Raw genomic sequence first — 14,926 nt, 5'->3', positions numbered from 1 at the left:
GTACGGTCCGGTTGATGGCGTAATTTCTTATTTGTCAGATACAGCTTGCTAGGAGAGATAGTAGGCTGACTTGTGGAAGCCAATATTGCTTTTCGTCCTAGTAACCGCTTAAAGGCAACTTTTACTGGCCCTGGAGAGTTTTATTAGCGTCGACATTGCTGTTTATCGCTCGAGTGATTAGGAAGTATCTGAAAAATATTACAGCTGTTCTGACACCGACACCGGCGATCTGCCAAAATTACACAGATGTACGTAACAAATACACTAGCGGGCTGGGCTATTCCTAGTCAGCTTAGCCTGATGCCTTAGTGCCCAGGCACTGCCCATGCTCATCATTCCACTTTCCTCCCAGAGTCGCAGTGAATCCAGTTTCGCGAATCAGGCCAGACACTGGTTCCACACCTCTCGATCTTCCGACGTGATTCTGTCCCCCTGCTTTCTTCCGCTAACAACTCTTTCCGCTGCCTCAGACCTCTGCACCTATCGCCGAACTAGCGTCCTACCGACTGGATTATCCTCCCTGACGCAACGCAACTGCCGCAACCATTCTCTTCTCGATTCCCGCAGGAGCTGAGGAAGCGCTTTGCTGACGTCCGGTTAATGTTGGCGATATCGAAACCGTCACCTTAACTTGCTGATTAACTGCGACTGAACTACCTTAGCCCGATCCCGGTCCCTTATCTCGTATCCATCCTGCGGACTTCCTTCGTCTTTCTCCAACCTCCTTCCTGCATCAATGAGCAACGGTAGCCAGCTACCTACCTTAGCAATTTGCCTCAGAGGAGCTTAAATCCTTCAACATCATTATATCACTCTCGCTCTGGTCCAGGAAACCGCCGTCATATCTTTTTTTTTTTTTTATTATTTTTGAGTCAACGCAACGAAGTCCGACGCTAATAAGAACATTGCGCCTACTATCAGCCGTCTTTGGGATAGCGAAAGGGGAGGGAAGAATAATTATCAGACATCTGCCGTCTTCTTACCTCGATTTCCCTGACCGCTGGGATTGAATACCTGCCGTCGATCAGCGGTCGCACTTATAGACGACGGCATTCGCTTCGCCTTGAACAGCTTTCATTCTCTTTTCCATACTCTTCATAGCGATGGCTGCGACGATTGATCGCCCTCTCTTCGAACCGATCGCGGGCGGGCCTGCGACTGATGCAGCTTCGATAACACCTCCTCACAGCATCAACGGCAAGAAGGATGGCCCGGATGGCGCGCCTTCTGAACTTTCCGATCTCGAACTCGATTCTAAACCTACCGATGCCCAGGAAGATATATCTGTAGAAGAAGGAGATCAGGAGATCGAGCCGGATCATTATTATGGAGGCGGAAAAATCCCCGTCTTCAAGCCGGTCAGTTGCCCTGTTGCGGGAAGCTTCGTCTGGGCTTGTTTTGGCTAATAAAGCTTGCTATAGACGATGGACCAGTTTCGCGATTTCCAGTCTTTTATCAAGAGGATTGATAAATATGGGATGCGCTCAGGCGTTGTCAAGGTCATCCCGCCCAAAGAATGGTAGAATTGTCCAAACTATAGATAATGTGGAGATAGCTGACGCATTTTCGCTGCAGGAGAGATGCCCTTCCGCCCCTTGACGAAGCAGTGAAAAAAATTCGCGTGAAGAACCCGATTATGCAGGAATTTCACGGCTCTCATGGAACGTATACCCAGGCCAATATTGAGAAACAACGATCCTACAACTTGCCTCAATGGAAAGCTCTTTGTGAAGACGGCAGCCATCAGCCACCTGCCCGTCGGGGAGAAAGGAGAAGAAACCAAGAACGTGTTACCCGTGCGCCGTCAGCTCCCAAAGCTCAGACAACCCGAGCCGATACCCCCAAGCGAGGACCTGGACGTCCGGCGAAACGGTCGAACCAGGCCAAGGTCAAGGAGGAGCCTGTCAAAATCAAGGAAGAACCCGCCGCGGACGAAGTAATGGAGAAAATCAAGCCTGAGGGTCCGCCCACGCCGGTTTCGCCGGAATCAATCCCTGCCGAGACAAAGTCAGAGGCACTCAGTGATGGAGAGTCTTTGAGTGCGCCGAAGTCTAGAGGACGACAGCCCAAGTCAGTCACTGCGCGAAGAAAGCAGAACAAGGGTGACACAGTAGAGCACGTTGACGAAGAAGCGTACAAGAATTTCGATTACCGTATTCATGACAACGAGGACTATACACCTGAACGATGCGAGGAACTGGAAACCGCTTACTGGAAGTCCCTCATGTTCAACAACCCAATGTACGGTGCAGATATGCCGGGTTCTCTCTTCGATGACCGTATTACGTCTTGGAATGTCGCCAAGTTGCCAAATCTCCTCGACGTTATTGGTCAGAAGGTTCCTGGTGTCAACACTGCATACTTATACCTCGGTATGTGGAAGGCTACATTCGCGTGGCATTTGGAGGATGTGGATTTGTATAGTATCAACTATATCCACTTTGGCGCCCCGAAACAGTGGTATAGTATATCCCAGGAAGATGCGCCTCGTTTCGAACAGGCAATGAAGAGTAAGTTGGTTCCGCGAGGACCAGTCCCGGCAGGCAGCAGCTCTAACCACAAATTATAGGTATCTGGCCTAGTGATGCAAAAACTTGTGACCAGTTCCTTCGTCATAAGACTTATCTTGTTTCACCCAGTCTTCTCAAGTCCCAATACGGCATTACGGTCAACAAAATGGTACATTATGAGGGCGAGTTTGTTATTACATACCCCTACGGATATCATTCAGGATACAATCTTGGGTACAACTGTGCCGAGTCCGTCAACTTTGCGACGGAGAAGTGGCTTGATTACGGTCGGGTGGCTAAGAAATGCAACTGCGAGGCCGATAGTGTCTGGATTGACGTGGAAGAGATCGAGCGTAAACTTCGCGGCGAATTAACTCCCGAGTATTACGGTGAATACGACAGTGATCTAGACGGTTATGAGGCTGCTTCTGATCTTCTCACCCCTCCGCGCAGCGTACCAGAGAAGACGTCCAACCGTGGTCGTAAGCGCAAGCATGATGGAGACATGAACAAGGCCAAACGCATGAGGGCTGATATGGGCATCCCAAGACGATTACCTTGTCTCCTGTGCCCTAACGATCTGGACTACGAAGATCTGCTGCCAACTGAGGACGGAAAATCGCACGCTCATCGCCGGTGTGCTCTGTACACTGAAGAAACCAGCATTCTGCGCGATGGATCCGGCAAAGAGGTTGTTTGCGATATAGACAAAATCCCGAAGGCTCGGATGGGGCTCAAGTGCCTTTATTGTCGCGAGGTGCGCGGGGCTTGTTTCCAGTGCAATTTCGGCAAGTGTACGCGATCTTATCACGCAACCTGCGCCCTTCTAGCTGGAGTACAGGTAGAAGAGGGCTTGGTTACAGTTGTTGCAGACGACGGGAGTCAATACTCTGTTCCCAGCGTTGATTTGAAGTGCAAATACCACCGCCAGAAGAAACCGACTTGGATGACCAGCAGCGAGTCTCCGGAAAATGATCGCAAGTTGATGGACACTGCTCGGCGTCTCGTTACCGGCGACATTTTGCAGTTCCAGGCCGACAAGGAGATTTATGGAGCGGTCGTTATCGAGAATCGTGTTGCGGAACGCACGTTGCAGGTCAAAGTGCTCCCACGAGGGTAAGTCGAAGAATCTCCCCCGCCCTCAGTCCGATGAAGTCCGATCTATAGTGGGGTGATCTGTTTGTCTTTTTCCTCTTTCGGACCTCATGAAGCTGACTGGTGCATTTGTTCAGGGACGTAATCGAGTTACCATACCGCTGGATGCTGGTTGTACGTAGGAGCAACTTTGCTCCCTTGGCAGCAGGCATCAAGCCACTTCCCGCGCATCTCTCCCGGAAGCCCGAAGGTCGGAGGGAATTGGAATCTGCACTGCCGGTGGCAGGAAATCCGTTTGGCGACGGGCGATCTCCGTATCAGTGGGCCGAGTTTGAGACGGTAGACAGCACTAACCGTCCTGCAGCCCCACCAGCGGTGCAGGTCGACTTGGGCAAGATGGAACAGATCTGGTATTATTTGGGCCAGTCATCGACCGAGTGTAGGGCTCAATATACACACAACCCTAGCGTTCCCATCCACAACCCGCGGTCGAATTTCCTAGACAGCGTCAAGTCCCTTGGCGCCGTGATGGCCCGACTCCCCTCTTACCCCCACCACCGTCTGCCTTCCTATGTTTTGACTACCCCTCCTCCTCACCTCCTTTCTTCTGCCGCCGCAACCACCACCGCCTCCGCTGTCGCTGCTGCTGCTGCCTCCCGCCCTTTGCTGCCGCCGCGCCCTCCTTTTGCCCCTCCTCGCTCTTCTCCCGCCGCTCCGACTTCTGCTGCTGTTGCTGCTTCTGCGATGCCGTCAGCCTATCGCTCTTTGCCAAATCAAATAGCCCGTCATGCTCCGTATCCCCAAGTCACCAAAGCCCATCTTCAATCCCAGCAGCAACACAGTCATCAGCAGCAGCAGCAGAACACGAACGGCTCCCACTCGACCGCTAACAGTCACCTCCCCGCCAACAATTTTGCCAATGTCCGTGAGCTTATCGCCCGCCGTCGTCTAGCCCAGATAACCGACCATGCCAACGTTTTCGCCGGGTACACAATTGTCGGCCCGGAGTTGGTCGTAGAGACTCTCTTGGGTCCCATGGGTTCTGTGCCGCCGTCCAATGGCCTTGAAAAACTGGAGCTCGCTATGGCTCAACAACGTGTCCAGCCTCGTGCGCCCGACGGAACACTTTTGCCGATGCAGCCTCTGAATATGCGCTCTGAAGAAGTCACGCGGCTATTGCAAATGCTCCGATTTTCGCTTATCAGCCACCGCGACCGGTTGGACGTGCTTCAGAAGAAAGAGACAGAGACCGCGAAACAGGAGGCGGCAAACAAGGTCAAAGGGGCTACCCCAAAGCTGCCTCGAAAATATGCGTATCTTGAATTACAGCGTGAGCAGGCTCCCACCGTGTATCAGTCCCCTTACGATATGCCCTCTGGATTCACCGAGTACGCCCGCACGACGTTTGGTCTCACCCGTCACGAGCCAGAGTTGCCTAAGCCTTCGCTAGCGAACGACTACTTTGCCAGTCTCTCTCCTGAGAACCAGGAGAAGATCCTCAAGACATGTGGTAGTTTCGTGCAACGTGCCATAGAAAGATCAGCCCCTCATAGCCGTCAAAGCTCGTCCTCCAACTTCCGACTCGCCTCAGCGTTGGCCCAACAGACTGAGAACCCTACTATCGATATTACAACTGTTGAGAACATGCCTCTGTCGGGTCTCGACTTCCCGTTACGGGCGGACTCACCATGCTCAAACTTCAGCCGGTCGCATCTGCGTTTCCATTCACCGAATGACTTTAGCCACCACGGAACTGAAGTCCACCATGACCACCATGACCTGTTTGGCGACCAACAAGCCAACACTCGGTTCTGGCAGCATGGGCCGTGGGCCGCCGGTGATGGAAATACTCCAAATGAGGAGAATCGACCGTTCTTCGGCCCTCATGAACGGTTGAAACATGACTATGCTTCGTCTGACATCTCCCTTGGCCGTGGCGGGCCCGGGTCGTTGCACTCCGTCGATATGGCTGGCTTTGGCCTGGACAACCCCGACGATCTCTGTGCCGCTCTTAGCCCTTGACTATGACTGCTTATAGACATGCCGCTGTAACTGCATCATCATGTAACGATTTATAAGGATTGACGACTGCATGACGGGCGTTTGTATTTTTGTTGTGTCCTTCGTTTCTTTGCAGGGATTCCCCGTTCTCGCTTTTCGAGTCATGACTATACCTGACCGGTTGTGATTCAGCTCGGGGACTTGCTATGCTCTCGTGTTATTATTGCTATGTTCCCTCACCCTACACCCTACATACAGCCGATTTTCGAGGATAGGCAGCACCGGTGATGGGAGAGCCGATCAGATGGCAGCCACGCTCCAAAGCTCTCCACCCAACCTCACACCGCACGACATCTCAACGCGTCTGCATACCTTCATCGCTGTCCACCGTCTGCAAGTACATATTCAAAGTCCTGGGCATATTGTTGCCCTTTTCGGTTTCCACCCTTGATCTCGACATCCTTTCTTCCGTCCGACCCCTCTCAACCGTCGCCGAAAGAAAAACAACCAAAACCAAAAGCAGAGACGATGAACGACAAAAAAATCTGTTTTCTCTGTTCTAGAGGAAGAAAAAATGCTTGTCTCCTGTGCCATACATTTACCCCGTTTGATACCCCCAAAGCCCCATGTCCCCTATCATACCCACCTGGCTATTCCCCCATATCACACTTGTCATCCTCCTCCACGTCTCTTTTGGTTTACTTTCTGAAGCTCGTCCCATCCCTCCCGTCCTCTCCCTTCTCTTCAATTTTGGCGCTCATCTTCGTCCATGGAGGAACCGGCATGTTGCAGCAGGCTCGCTGGGGACGTGAACGATCGATAGATGTGGCAGCCGTCACTTGCGAGTGACAATTCGCCTTGATGTATGTTGGAAATGATAACTACGAATGAATAAATGAACATAGTATTGTTGCGCATGAAGTAAGAAAACCGAATATTGAAGTTCGTTTAATGTTGCCAGAGTGCCATGGTTCGGAATGTCTCCAGCTGTGGCCCACACTCTCCGAGTCGTCATGTCTCCGAGGCTGGGCTGGTACGGTCCTAGCCGCATTTGGGCCGAATGGGACTAATCTGGAGTTTCCATGTGCTTATCAGAAACCCAAGATTTAGTAGTTGAAGATACTAATACAACTTGATAGTATTATATTGTCTGACCACTCCACCACAACTGTTTATCTCTACCTCCTGACGTTATCAAAGCCACGAGCTTTATAACAAATGGCCGAAACGCGCCCGAGACCGGACGGGATGCAACCTAACTTTCCTCTCCCCTTTCCTGATAGTCAGGTTCCCTCCTCGATTTGGAACTTGGAATGACGCTGCATCCTGATTCATCCACTCGTGAACCGTCGTCTGATTTCCCCTCTTAAGCTCAGGTTTCCGCCTCCGCATCCCGCATTTCCTTCAGCTCTGTTCCCCGCTGTCTGTTTGTCTTGCTTTGCTTTCCCATTTACCCTTCTCTCTCTCAGTGAAAGTCATTTGACCTTCTACTTGATTCATGCTGTGGTTGTAATTATACGAGATAACTCGCCACCCCCGCCATACCCGCCATGCGCCAATCGTCCATCGACGCCAGCGCCGACGAGGCTCTGGCCCGTATGGGCTACAAGAGCGAATTGCCGCGTAATCTCTCTATGCTGAGTATTCTCGGACTGTAATTTTACCCTTTCCCTAATGTCGTCGTTCTCACCAACAGAAGCAGTACAGGAAGCTAATGATGACATGTGCGCAGCTCCTTCGCAATTATGGCCGCGCCCTTCGGCCTCAGCACAACTCTCTACATCACGCTCACAGACGGGCAATCCGTCTCTATTATATGGGGCTGGGTCTTCGTGACCCTGATCAGCATCGCTATCGCCGCCTCCCTCGCTGAGATCTGCGCCGTGTATCCCACCGCGGGAGGTGTATACTACTGGAGTGCAATGTTGTCGACGAAAGAGTGGGCACCGATGATGTCGTTTATAGACGGCTGGCTGACATTGGTCGGCAACTGGACTGTTACGCTTTCTATCACGTTTAGCGGAGGGCAGCTGATATTGAGTGCGATTTCGCTGTGGAATGAGGATTTCGTTGCCACTACCTGGCAGACGATATTGATGTTTTGGGCGGTGATTGGGGTTTGTGCGCTGGTCAATGTTTTCGGCGCGAGGTGGTTGGACCTCATCAATAAAGTTTGTATCTTTTGGACTGGAGGCAGTGTGATTGCCATCCTGGTTGTGCTGTTGAGTATGGCCGATGATAGAAGGAACGGGAAGTTTGTGTTTGGGCATTTCGATGCGAGTGAGAGTGGGTGGTATGCGTAACTCTTCTCCTTTCGGGGCAATTCTGGAAATAGGCTGCTGACCACTTACTGCTAGGCCGTCTGGCTGGGCGTTCTTCGTTGGATTGCAGCAAGCTGCTTATACGCTCACTGGGTATGGAATGGTAGCGGCTATGTGCGAAGAGGTACAGAACCCGCATCGTGAGGTCCCGAAGGCAATCGTTCTGTCTGTCGTTGCAGCTGGGATAACTGGTCTGGTATACTTGATTCCGATCTTGTTCGTGCTGCCGGATATCAAGACGCTGCTAAATGTCGCGAGTGGGCAGCCAATTGGGTTGGTCTTCAAGACCGCTACGGGCTCAGCAGGAGGAGGGTTCGGCTTGCTATTTCTGATCCTGGGAATCCTGATGTTCGCAGGTATCGGTTCCTTGACAGCCGCCAGTCGATGCACCTACGCCTTTGCGCGCGACGGCGCCATCCCCGGCTTTCGGCTCTGGAGAAGAGTCAACAAGAGACTCGACGTTCCCGTGTGGGCAATCATCCTGTCCACGACAGTCATATGCCTGCTCGGCCTTATATATTTTGGCTCAAGCGCGGCATTCAATGCTTTCACGGGCGTCACCACGATCTGCCTATCCAGTTCATATGCCCTGCCCATTCTCATCTCCGTCCTCCGTGGTCGTCAAGCCGTTAAGCATTCCAGCTTTTCGCTTGGTCGGTTCGGCTATGCCATCAACGTTGCTACTGTTGTGTGGATTTGTCTGGCTGTGGTAATCTGCTGTATGCCGGTTTCGCTGCCTGTGGATGCGAGCTCGATGAACTATGCCAGCGTGGTGTTCGCGGGATTCGCGGCGATTAGTGTGACCTGGTACTTTGCCTATGCACGGAAGCATTTCACGGGCCCACCAATTCCGGTGGATCAGCTTCAGGATACGCCTGGGGTTGTGCCGGGGAAGGCTGTTGTTGACCCGGAGAAAGCTGGGTCGGGTTCGGGGTCCCTTGAGAAGGAGCAGCCGGCTCCATGATTGTATTGCACATTCAAATTGATTCCATTGAAGAATGTTATCAGCCGTAAGGAGTTGACTGAAGTAATGTCTGTGAATTTGATGCCGTGGGTGTTGGAGTGGGCGACTCGGAAGATGGCAATCACAGGGGAACAGAAACGAGAGCGGCCTCTCCGAGAACCGCGGTCCAACTGGTCGAACAACCAACTACACCGGACAGTTAACCTTGTAGTCAGTTTATGATCACAACTTTCTCTGAACGTATCCCACCCCTGAACAATTAGAAATCTTCACGAGCTTAGTTCTTGTCTCCGACTGAGGGATTAAATCCTTATCTGCTGAAGGTACACGCGTGGATCGCTTCCCCTCTCTTCTCCGCCGAACCAGGCAACGCAATCCGGGGAACTGAGTGAGGCCCGATCAACCCGACGCACCTTTATGGCCCATCTACGTTGAACTCTGCGTCCTATCCCTTGCCAATTCCATAACTGGCTTACCGTCTTCTCGAAATCTCGATGAGGGTGACCCGCCGATATCAATGCGCAAACCCGCTCTGATGAAGTACGAGCTCAAACCCCAAGTCTTTTCTAATTCGCAATGTCGGACTCTGTGGGTGCGTCAAACTGGTTCTTTTTCTGTTGTAGAGACTCAATGGATTTGGGGAGTAACTGATGATTCTAGATCGTGTCTTCGTCCACGCCCTTAATACCGTCAAACGTATCCCTCGAACCGGTACCGCGCGGCCGCCTGCTACGGAGCGGCTGAAACTCTACGGATTGTATAAACAGAGCATGGGTATTGCTTCGGACTACCATATAACCTTGGGGAGTGGGACATATAAAGCTGACGCGGGATTCTAGAGGGGGATGTCGAAGGGGTGATGGACCGGCCGGTAGGGAATACGGCAGACGTTTATATGGAGTGCGAAAAATGGCACGTCTCAGTCTTCCTATGCCGCTCATACAAGTACTGTATCCTAACCTCTACAGGGACGCCTGGTACGCTCAGCGTGGTTTATCCCGCACTGAGGCCAAACGGCGGTATATCACGACTCTCGTGGAGACAATGCACACCTACGCTTCGCAGACCGAGGAGGCGCGCGAGCTCGTCGCCGAACTTGAGTTTGTCTGGAATCAGGTGAAATCAAATATACCTTCGTCGACATCGAGCCCTGTGCAGTCCACGGGGGTTCCCCCGATTTCCCAACCGCAATCGCCGTATGGAAGTATAAGCGCGCAATTAGCACAGAACAATGAGTATCAGTATAAGACATCTACTGCGCGAGGAGACTCTCGGCTCCGTGTGTTGAGTCCCGTCAGTCAGCCAGATGATATTTATCAACGGCGTACGGCGCGGATGGGCTACGATCGTGATCAAGGGCTGGATCAAGGGGGTGACGATGAAAGTGTGAACTTAGACGAGGACGAAGAGGAGGAAGAATACGCCGAGGCCCAAGCCAATCTGTACGAGGACGATGATGAAGTGGAAGGTGAAGCAGGCGGCGCGGTCGATGAAGACGACGACGATGACCACCATCATCACCACCAACAGGTGTACTCGAGTCATATCCCGGATAATTCTCCAAGCCGGAAACGCGATCGTAAGCGCAACCACTACGGTAAAGACTCTTTTCCTCGCCAAACATGAGGAACTGACCTATTCTCATTCGAGAGACATGCTAATACAACGGGATACAGATGACATTGATAGCTGGCGATGGCGCCGCAGAGTCGAGCAGGCCTTGACCAAAATGACGGCCGAGATCGCCGCCGCCCGCGAGCAGATGGAAGCACGCACCCTGGCAGCCCGTCGAAGATCAGGCGTCTGGGCTTGGCTTCGGTGGCTGGTATGGGTCACCCTCCGACAGATTATCTGGGATCTGGCCCTCCTCGGCATGTTATTGATCTGGATGCGGCTGCGCCAGGATCGACGGCTCGAGGAGCAGCTTAAGGCTGGGTGGTCGGTTGTGAAGGCGCGGTTAGCAGGACTGAAAGCTTTGCGGGACTTGAGGAAGGTATATATATTTTCTTGATTCTTATTCATCTTTTACTTTTACTCCCATCTGGTTTGGTTTCGTTTGTTCTTCACGAGTTCTATGCACGATAGTGCTTTCTATTCTGGTACATATTGACTAGATAGAGGGCTTTCTTTCCTCTTCTCCTTGATTCCCTTACACGTTTGAGCTTCCTGGATAATTCTATAGAGTTGCATACGTTGCCTGATGCATTTCCTGCTTGCCAGGGGTCGCTTACTCTCATTTTACTTTTCATATGTCAGCGGTGTTGGTTAGAGGCACACTCTTGTATTCTAGCATAGATCCAAGCCCTGGATTCTTCTTATGGCACCGCACTGTGCTGTCCACATGCCGTCTGGCATAGATTCTCGGACATGAAATAACGACATTCCTGATGCTAATATGTACACAAATACATCCCAATCAAATCCAGACCATGGCGACACTGAGAACGAAAACTAAAGACACAGGAGAGAGAGATCCCCAACAACCATTGGCACTGCATTCGTTTTCTCTAAAAGATGTATAATAAGACGTTCATTTGTAGTTGTTGGTTGGTTAGTATTGCGGACCGGGGAATGAAGCGTACAGCTGCTTGGGTCGGAGGTGCACCGGGGTCTGGTTTTCGGGGGCGCCGGGGATGGTCTTCTTGAGGCCCTGTTTAAAAATAAATTTGTTAAATCGTTCGTCACCGCCACCGTGGAGAGCGAGAAGGACATATTGGGGTAACGCACCAACTTATCGAAGACACACTTATTCAAGTCCATCTCCTGCTTGCGGCACTCCCACAACCGGTGGTTGTTATTCTCGAGACACTCCCAGTGGGTGTTGAACTGCTTTAAGCAGTGGGTGTTGATATCCTTGATTCTGCCCGGAAACTTCGTCAGCAGTGCATCCATTGAACCATTCCGCTCAGCCCAGCGATTCCCCTCTCAATGTCAAAGTACAACAACGTTGAAGAAACATACACACTGGCCGCACAGCGGGTAACCTTCCTCCCCTCTCTCAAGCACTCAATCTCCCCCCGCCCATTGGCCTCTTCCTTGCACTTCATATAATCATCGTTGAATGCCTTGCACCGGTCTCCAATGAAGTAAGCGGCGCTGGTTAGCGGCGCAGAGGTCGCTCCAATCTCAGCTACCTTGGGGATGCCATCGGGCATAGGCGTGGGGTCGTAGAGATTTTGTTGGTTGAACCTGTCACGCTGTTGTTAGATGTAACTGCGCAGGTGCAGGGGCCAAGTCTCCTCATCTTATCTTGGATAGAGAAAGAGTTAGAGAAAGGCACGACATACTGGGGATCCCTGCGCGACATTGTGGCAGTTTTTTATGTGATGCGCGCGTTCAATTGCTTCTGAATCTGGGTAGAGGGCTGGGAAGCTTCCACTTAAGTTGACCTGACCTCAGTTACCGGACGGAGCGGGAGTTAAGGACTCTCGGTTTTCGCGAAGTGCTGATTGGTTGCAGGCTCACGGTCACGGGATTTCTGTCTGAGGTGTCCAGCAGCAGGTAAGTGTGAAGCGGGTGTTTCACGTGACTTATGCCAAAACACAACAGCTGCCGCATAGGAATCAATATCTAGTCTGACGGTCCAAGCTAAGATTTTGCCTACTTTGCGAGCTGCTGCGATTGGTTTCTTGCCCTCGGCTTTTGCGGCGCCTCAATACGTTTGACAAGTAGAGGACCAGCGAGAGTTACGCGCTTTACTTTGTTCATTTTTTTTTTTTTGAGCTCTGAACATCGATTTCTTCTTCCGAGCGCGGTCTTTCGTCACCAACCTACCCAAACGACGAAGCAGCAATTCTTTCTTAGGCGTGCAACGATAAATAAAGCTTCAGTATGTCGCTCTTCGGAGGGCAGCAGTCCGGTCAGTCCCTGGGCCTGTTTTCCAATACGGCCAAATCCAGCCCCTTCGGCACAGCAGCTTCAAATACCGGAACGCAGCAGAATACAGGGGGAGGAGGGATTTTTGGGTCATCGACTACGACTTCACAACCTCAGCAGACGGGTAGTTCGTTATTTGGTTCGACTACGCAGCAGAAGCCGTCGCTTTTCGGGCAACCGCAGCAGCAGCCGCAGCAGCAATCGGGTACTGGGCTGTTTGGAGGACCGTTAGGGAGTGGGCAGGGGTCGCAAAAGCCCGCAGGAGGTCTGTTTGGTAGCACATTGGGAGGTGGACAGCAGCAGCAGCAACAACAGCAGCAGCAGCCTCAGCAGGGAGGAAGCCTTTTCGGGGGATTGGGCCAGACACAGCAGCAGCAGCAGCAACCTCAACAACAGCAAAGTATCTTCGGAGGTGGCTCCCTGCTTGGTGGTGGACAGCAGGGGCAGCAGCAACAACAACCGCAACTCGGCCAGTCAACACAACCCCAAGGATCGAGTCTATGGTCTCCAGGGCGCGCGGTGACGGGCGTACACCGGACAGTCCCAATGCAGATGGCTATCGTGAAAGACAAGTGGGATTATACCAATCGTAACTCCCCTTTCCGGACATACCTGTATAATAGTGTTGGCGAGGGTGATGCACCATTCTACCAACCTGGCCCGCAGGACGACGAAACAAAGTGGGAGGACGCCCTCCGGCAACGACCAGGTCCCGACTGCGTCCCCGTACTAGTGCGCGGATTCTGGGAACTTGGCAAGCGCGCGCAGCGCCAGAAGGACTTCTTGACGATGATTCAGACGCGCTTGCACGAGATCAACAATTGTCTCACGGAGCTGCTCTCGCGTCACGACTTGAAAATATCAGTCAAGGTAGCCGACTGTCGCCGGAAACATCATGTTCTCAGCAAGCGATGTCTGGCTCTCGCTGCTAAGACCCAGGTCCTCCGAAACAGAGGATACGCGATGGATGAGGCGGAAGAGGAATTAAAGAAGAAACTTGCGCAGCTTGAGCGTTCTGTATTCGACCCAACGCTTAGCGGTCGCAGCGAAGAGATTTGGGCTCGCATGCTGGCTATTCGAGAGCACTCGACTCGACTGCAGGCGGAAATCGAACGGGCTGGGTCCGGTGTTGCTGCGCAGGCGGAAGATGAGTTGGATGAAGCTACGATGAAGAAGGCTAAGAAGGTAAACGTCACTTTTTCAATCTTTTGCTTCTCGACACTAACATATCTTTTTCCAGGTATTGGACGACTACCTGGCTCAGATTCAACATTTACAGAAGGAGCTGGAATCTGTGAAAAAAGACTTTGAGGAGGCGACCAAGTCGCTCAGTTAGATTCCGCCCCGACTACCGCAATTCCTTCTTTGCAGGTATTTTCAGCCGGGTTGCGCCAGCTTCGTCTACAGTGCTTTTGGTTCGGTTACGGTTGACGCAAGGTACACTATTCGGAGCATGGAGTTATGTCATTTGACTGTCATTCTACTGGGTAATTTCCACATATCATATCACTATAAAAGAAACTAAACCAATGTACAATAATAATACATCACTCCCGGAGGCCAGGCTCCAGACCGTTAGGGCCGGAATGCTTAGTGCCTTCAGCCCGTTCTCGCTCGTAGGTGTAGTTGGCAGGTAGGAGCAGTAAAGTTAGAGGAACTTCTTGATGAAGTCGATGGCAAAAGGAGCTGCCGAGCATTCTCAATTAGTCTGATATTAACCGATGATGTGTCTGGAGGGTATAGACGTACAGAGGTAAAGGAGAACTCCGCCGGTAACGGCCATGCGGACGGTCTGGTTGGCCTGGGCCTCACCAGCCTGTGGTAAGGGTGCGTTAGTTTTGATCCATGAAGCTCATGCAATGCGACTTTGTTCGAGGCCGAACGGATGCTAGGATGTACCTTAATGTCTTCCTTGGATTCCTGGCCTATATGAAATACATGTTAGCTTGCTCGTATGCCAATTTATCAACAGATAAATGCCGCATACCTGGAGCGAACATCGTTGATTATATTCCGCTTGACAAAAAGGAGCAAAGAAATAAACGGCGTGATGATGATGTTTTTGCACTCCAGAAGAATGCAGCTACTTGGAACGAAAAAGTCAAGCCCGGCTATTCTGCCGTTGATCACCGCCTAGATTCATTCTGAACCTGGCACTT

General features: G+C 51.8%; 6 protein-coding genes across 6 annotated transcripts, besides 1 other annotated feature; 4 read left to right on the top strand and 2 right to left on the bottom strand.

Moving 5' to 3' along the window:
- Positions 1 to 14,926: part of a sequence feature (contig 1.16 792..451587(-1)) that runs on past both edges of the window.
- On the top strand, positions 1,104 to 5,627 carry ANIA_01060 (protein kdmA; the record flags this gene model as incomplete). The annotated part of the gene is made up of 5 exons (XM_050613240.1): positions 1,104 to 1,358; positions 1,434 to 1,519; positions 1,576 to 2,510; positions 2,570 to 3,626; positions 3,743 to 5,627. 5 exons carry the CDS (start codon positions 1,104 to 1,106, stop codon positions 5,625 to 5,627), a joined length of 4,218 nt encoding a protein of 1,405 aa, XP_050469070.1.
- Positions 7,157 to 8,891, top strand: ANIA_01061 (putative GABA permease; the record flags this gene model as incomplete). The annotated part of the gene is made up of 3 exons (XM_653573.1): positions 7,157 to 7,260; positions 7,339 to 7,899; positions 7,964 to 8,891. 3 exons carry the CDS (start codon positions 7,157 to 7,159, stop codon positions 8,889 to 8,891), a joined length of 1,593 nt encoding a protein of 530 aa, XP_658665.1.
- On the top strand, positions 9,542 to 11,294 carry ANIA_01062 (acyl-CoA-binding domain-containing protein; the record flags this gene model as incomplete). The annotated part of the gene is made up of 4 exons (XM_050613239.1): positions 9,542 to 9,665; positions 9,731 to 9,791; positions 9,860 to 10,470; positions 10,568 to 11,294. The coding sequence occupies 4 exons, from the start codon at positions 9,542 to 9,544 to the stop codon at positions 10,900 to 10,902; spliced, it is 1,131 nt and encodes a 376-aa protein (XP_050469069.1). The 3' UTR covers positions 10,903 to 11,294.
- Positions 10,710 to 12,281, bottom strand: ANIA_01063 (coiled-coil-helix-coiled-coil-helix domain-containing protein). The gene is made up of 4 exons (XM_653575.2): positions 12,179 to 12,281; positions 11,853 to 12,080; positions 11,619 to 11,751; positions 10,710 to 11,541 (listed from the first exon to the last, which is right to left on the bottom strand). The coding sequence occupies exons 1-4, from the start codon at positions 12,196 to 12,198 to the stop codon at positions 11,443 to 11,445; spliced, it is 480 nt and encodes a 159-aa protein (XP_658667.1). The 5' UTR covers positions 12,199 to 12,281; the 3' UTR covers positions 10,710 to 11,442.
- On the top strand, positions 12,470 to 14,103 carry ANIA_01064 (protein nup57; the record flags this gene model as incomplete). Its single annotated transcript, XM_653576.2, has 2 exons — positions 12,470 to 13,952; positions 14,008 to 14,103. The coding sequence occupies exons 1-2, from the start codon at positions 12,723 to 12,725 to the stop codon at positions 14,101 to 14,103; spliced, it is 1,326 nt and encodes a 441-aa protein (XP_658668.1). The 5' UTR covers positions 12,470 to 12,722.
- Positions 14,229 to 14,831, bottom strand: ANIA_10159 (uncharacterized protein). Its single transcript, XM_050613238.1, has 4 exons — positions 14,755 to 14,831; positions 14,667 to 14,692; positions 14,517 to 14,583; positions 14,229 to 14,453 (listed from the first exon to the last, which is right to left on the bottom strand). Exons 1-4 carry the CDS (start codon positions 14,765 to 14,767, stop codon positions 14,416 to 14,418), a joined length of 144 nt encoding a protein of 47 aa, XP_050469068.1. The 5' UTR covers positions 14,768 to 14,831; the 3' UTR covers positions 14,229 to 14,415.

Source organism: Aspergillus nidulans, chromosome VIII (assembly GCF_000011425.1).
Source record: "Aspergillus nidulans FGSC A4 chromosome VIII".
Lineage (NCBI taxonomy): Eukaryota > Fungi > Ascomycota > Eurotiomycetes > Eurotiales > Aspergillaceae > Aspergillus > Aspergillus nidulans.
This window is presented reverse-complemented; position numbering and strand designations above follow the sequence as displayed.